Genomic DNA, 4,723 nt, shown 5'->3' with positions numbered 1-4,723 from the left:
GACCCCACTTTGGTTACTTTGGGTGCCCATCCCACGGGGGTGAACTGGCAGAGCCTGAGACCCCTAACGTTCTGTTGGCTCTACACGTCGGGGGTCCTGGACAAGGCCTGCCCCTCGCTCAGCCTGTGGAACTAGTTGCCGGGATGGGCTCCGGGAGGTCCTTCCCACTCTTGGCATGTGGCCTCCTGTGGTCAGCCCTCAGCCGCCAGCTTGGAGTGCTCCTGGGGAGGTGGGGAGGAAGGGAGAGAGGAGAGAAAGGGTGTGGGAATGGGGAGACTAGGGAAGAGCAGGGAGAGGGATGGGGGGCAAGGAGGAGGAGGGGGGGACCAGGAGGAGGGGAAGAGGGGGGGACGTGGAGGGAAAGGAGGATAGGAAGGGGCAGAAGTGAGCCGTGCCTGGGTGGACCAGACCCTGGGGGTGTGCTGCGGGGCCCTAGCCCCAGTCCGGGGGCAAGGTGCCCACACGCAGTTGGAGTGCTGAATCTGTGCTCGAGGACCCTGGGCACTCAGAGCCCCTGCTCTGTCTGTGCTCCTATCTGCTGGGCCTCAGGCTGATGCAGCGGCCTGTCCTGGGGAGTTGTCCCCAGCCCTGTCCTGGGCTCCATCTCACCGGGCCCCTTGCCTCCCACCAGGCGAGCCTCCGAAGGCACCTCAGCCTCTCTCCCACGAGGGCCTCGAGCAGACAGCTCAGGCACGCACTGAGGTCCCGGAACGCATGGTGCCCATTCGGTAACCTCCCAAGCTGGCTGGGGGGTGAGGGGACGTGCTGGGGGCAGGCTGGGGCGTGGGAGAAGGAGAGCAAGGGGTGGGATCACAGCAGCCTGCACTCTCCTTACCAGCCCCACCCTTAAGCTCAGGGCAGGGGGAGGCCACCTGGGGCAAGGAAAGCGGGGGAGCTCCCTTCTTCACCTAGGACTGGGGCCTCGGGCTGTATGTCCCCTCCCAAAGAGTCTGCTGCAGCCCCCTGAGTAGGTGGGGAGCAAGAACCCAATCGCGGCCTCCCACACCCCAAGAGTGGAAGGGTGAGGCAGACAGCTAATTCCACTCCATGCCCCAGGATGGAGGGCGCTGCCTGGCCAGGAGCAGGTGAGCTCTGGGACGTCCACAGCCACGTGTTCACGGAGACCACACACAGGACATACGTGTACCAGACCAGTGACACGCCTGCTGCAAGTAGGTGGGGGCCTGGCAGGTCACACGTGTGCCTTCCATGCCCCAGGCTAAGGAGGGATTTCCAGGGCGGGGCCGGCACAGCCACCTGGCACACCCCAGCCTTACTGAGGCCAGGGCCCCGGCTGCCTCTCTCCCTGCGTGCCCTCAGAAGGCAGCAGTGACCAGGACGTCAGGGCCCTTTACCCCACGCAGAGTTGGCATGTTCTTGTGCCCACAGAGAGCTGAGGCTGAAGCAGCAAAAACAGGGGGTGCATTTCTGGACCGTCAGGGGTGGGATCCCTTCCCTTGGAGGCAGCTGGGCTCTTTCACCCTGGAGTATGTCTTAGGGCCTTCCTGCCCAGCTCGGGCAGCAAGACACACATGGGGTTGCTGCCAGTCCACCCAGGTCTGGGTGTCTGTGCATGGAGGCCAGGCATGAGAAGATTTCAGCGCAGAGTAGGTTGTGGCGGACACAGCCTGGCTTCTGCCCACCGGCTCCTTCCCCCACCCCAGGCCCCCCGTCCATGCAGGTCACCATCGAGGACGTGCAGGCCCAGAGGGGCGGTACGGCACAGTTCCAGGCTGTCATCGAGGGCAACCCACAGCCCACAGTGATCTGGTACAAGGTAGGGGCAGGCCTGGGTGAGGGCCTGCCTGCGGGAGGGGCAGTGTGTGGTGCCCCCGCTGGCCTGGGCACAGGGCTCACCGAAGGTCAGGCTGGGCCGTGGCACTGGGGTCCCCCAGGGTGTATTGATGGCCTCCCCGTGCTCCCGTGTCTCCAGGACGGCACCCAGCTGGGAGCTGACCCCCGGCTCAGCCAGCAGCAGGAAGGGACCACCTACTCCCTGGTGCTTAGGGACGTGACCCAGCACGATGCGGGCGTCTACACCTGCCTGGCCCACAACCCTGGCGGCCAGGTGCTGTGCAAGGCAGAACTGCTGATCCACGGGGGTGAGTGGGGGACCCCTTCCATGCTGGTGTGGGGGTCCCCTGAGCTCTCACAGGTTCAGGCACAGGAAGCTGCTCCAGCAGATACTGTGAAGTTGGGGGACAGAGGCGCTGGGTGATCATCTTTACTCATTCTTACAGCTTCCCCTTCTCTGGCTACACGGGACAGTGAGCACAGCTCTAGGAGGAAACTGCACTCCTTTTATGAGGTCCTGGAGGAAATTGGAAGGTACCGCCTCCATCCCAGCCCCAGGAGCCTCCTCCGCTGGAGCCCCACCTCCTAAGACCCTCAGCCTCAGCCTCCCAGAGTTCCTATGTGCAAGTTTCCGACCAGGAGCCCCCAGCCCTCCCGCCCATTGCACCCCTACCATCCCCCACTTAGAGGTCGCTGAACTCCCTCAACCCAGAGCCCTGCCCCCACCGAAGACCTGCTTCCCCAGCCTTCACCCTCTGGAGCCCCTGCCTCCTGCAAACCCCCATGTACAGAGTACCTGCTGCCCTTGCCAACTTGGCCTCCTCCAGTGCCCACTCCCGCAGCTCCTGCTCTCCTGGCACCTCTCCTCTCAGGAAACCGCCTCCCCCAGGAACCCCGCCCCCAAGCTCTGCCCCCCAGGGCCCGCCCCCAAGCTTCTGTCCCCCAGGAACCCCGCCCCCAAGCTTCTGCCTCCAGGGCCCCCAGCACTCTGTCCCCTCCCCCAGGGGTGTGTTCGGCTTCGTGAAGAGGGTGCAGCACAAGGGCAACCAGATGGCCTGTGCTGCCAAGTTCATTCCACTGCGGAGCAGGACGCGTGCCCAGGCTTATCGGGAGCGGGACATCCTAGCAGGCCTGAGCCACCCGCTGGTCACTGCACTGCTGGACCAGTTTGAGACGCGGAAGACCCTGATCCTCATCCTGGAGCTGTATCCCACCTCACTCTGAGGGTGTCAGGTGGTGGGGCGGGAGGTGGGGGGGAGTGCCCCCGGCAGACAGTGGTCTGCAGGGCTGGGTGGAGTCTGCGGTGCTGATGGTCCCAGGCCCAACTGCCTGATGGGGGCAGCCCGTGCCGCTGGCATTGCGATGCTTCCAGACTATCTGCACGACCCCGGCCCCTCCACCCCCACGTACTGCCACTGCACATAGCTCCCAGCTCCCAGTCCTTTGGGTAAGGAATTTAGGCAGGGCTTCATCCAAAAGTCTGTCTCCTCCTGCTCCCCCATTGGCCTCCAGCAGGAAACTTGGGCTTCTTACCTGACTTTGGCATGCCCCAGGCACTGATGCGTCTTTGCATGCCAACACACGCTCCAGGGAGGGGCACACGCCCCACCCGACCCATCCTGGGTCCTGTATGCCTACCACACCCCCACACCCCGTCAGCATCCCCTGCAGGAGTCGGGGTCGGGGGGGAGGTGGCATGCCACTCCCACTCTGCTGCCTCCCACTGTCCTCCGTCCCTCTACTTGGGGGGCTTTGTCCCTCCCATCCTCCTCAACTGCAAGCACCAGCCTCCCCAGCATAGCCCCCACCCCCACCTGGAGATAAGACTGCCCCCAGGCGGCGCGAGGCTTCGAGGGTTCCAGAGCCTAGAGCTTTCCTTGACGGACTCCCAGGTGTTCGTCGGAAGAGCTGCTAGACCGCCTGTTCAAGAAGAGTGTGGTGACCGAGGCCGAGGTGACTGCTGCCCGGCTGCCCACCTGGGCGCAGGGCTGCGCGTGGGCCTGGCCAGGCCTCCTGTCCCTCAGACTAGCTTCCCAACAGAGCGCTCCCCCTCAGAGACCCTCACGGGCTGCTTCAGCTCCTGTCGGCTGGCCGGGTCTCCCTGCTTCTCCACCCCCGACGGCACTGACCGAGCCACCCAGCCCTTGCCTGCTCCCCTGGCCCCTTCCCGCTTTGCTCAAGCTGCTCCACACACCCAAACCCATCCACCTGGGTGCCCAGAGGAATCTCCCAGCTACAGGGCTCCCTGGGGCTTTGCATGGAACCTGTCCTGCAGGAGCCCCCCAACCCCCAGGCTCAGATCTGGAAGGAAGTGGAGGTCCTGTTGGTGGGAGCAGGCAGGGAGGTGAGGAGAGGGGTTCTGGAGGCTGGCTGAGCACCAGCTCTGCCGCAGGTCAAGATCTACATCCAGCAGCTGGTGGAGGGGCTGCAGTACCTGCACGGTCAAGGCATCCTTCACCTGGACATAAAGGTACGTGGCTCCCTGCTGCCCCGAGCCCAGGGAGGAGCTGCTGGAAGCCTGGGGCCTAGGGCTGAGGGCGAGAAGGCCCAACACTCCCAGTTCCCTCTGAGGACTTCCTCATCTCTGGGGACAGGGAGCTCACCGCCTTACAGCAGCCCCTTCACCTTCAGGTGGGGGGCAGCTCTGATGGAGCAGAAGCTATCCCCAAGGGCGCCAAAACCTGCTCTCGGGGCTGCCTGTGGCCTCATGCTGGCCTCACCCTCCTGCGGGGGCAGCCCCTCAGAGACCCCTGAGTGTCCTCCCCAGGCCTGGGAGCCCTGGGGGTTCCTTCCTCAAGGTGTGCTCAGCCACTCCCGACTCTGCCTGACAGCCCCCCAACATCCTGATGGTGCATCCTGCTCGGGAAGACATTAAAATCTGTGATTTTGGCTTTGCCCAAAAAATCACCCCGGGAGAGCCACAGTACAG

General features: G+C 64.4%; 1 protein-coding gene across 1 annotated transcript in view; it reads left to right on the top strand.

Moving 5' to 3' along the window:
• The first annotated feature begins 328 nt into the window (after window positions 1–328).
• Window positions 329–4,723, top strand: part of LOC104993830 (obscurin-like) — a 13,966-nt gene continuing 9,571 nt past the window's right edge. The window contains exons 1-9 of the mRNA XM_010847228.1: window positions 329–728; window positions 1,057–1,172; window positions 1,665–1,777; window positions 1,934–2,102; window positions 2,241–2,328; window positions 2,799–2,999; window positions 3,687–3,747; window positions 4,187–4,264; window positions 4,626–4,723. Coding sequence (XP_010845530.1) covers window positions 715–728; window positions 1,057–1,172; window positions 1,665–1,777; window positions 1,934–2,102; window positions 2,241–2,328; window positions 2,799–2,999; window positions 3,687–3,747; window positions 4,187–4,264; window positions 4,626–4,723 — 938 coding nt within the window. The 5' untranslated portion in view covers window positions 329–714. The remainder of the gene's footprint in view (window positions 729–1,056; window positions 1,173–1,664; window positions 1,778–1,933; window positions 2,103–2,240; window positions 2,329–2,798; window positions 3,000–3,686; window positions 3,748–4,186; window positions 4,265–4,625) is intronic.

Source organism: Bison bison, unplaced genomic scaffold, assembly GCF_000754665.1.
Source record: "Bison bison bison isolate TAMUID 2011002044 unplaced genomic scaffold, Bison_UMD1.0 scf7180017864248, whole genome shotgun sequence".
Lineage (NCBI taxonomy): Eukaryota > Metazoa > Chordata > Mammalia > Artiodactyla > Bovidae > Bison > Bison bison.
Note: the sequence above shows the minus strand (reverse complement) of the source record. Positions and strands in the feature narration are given on the sequence as shown.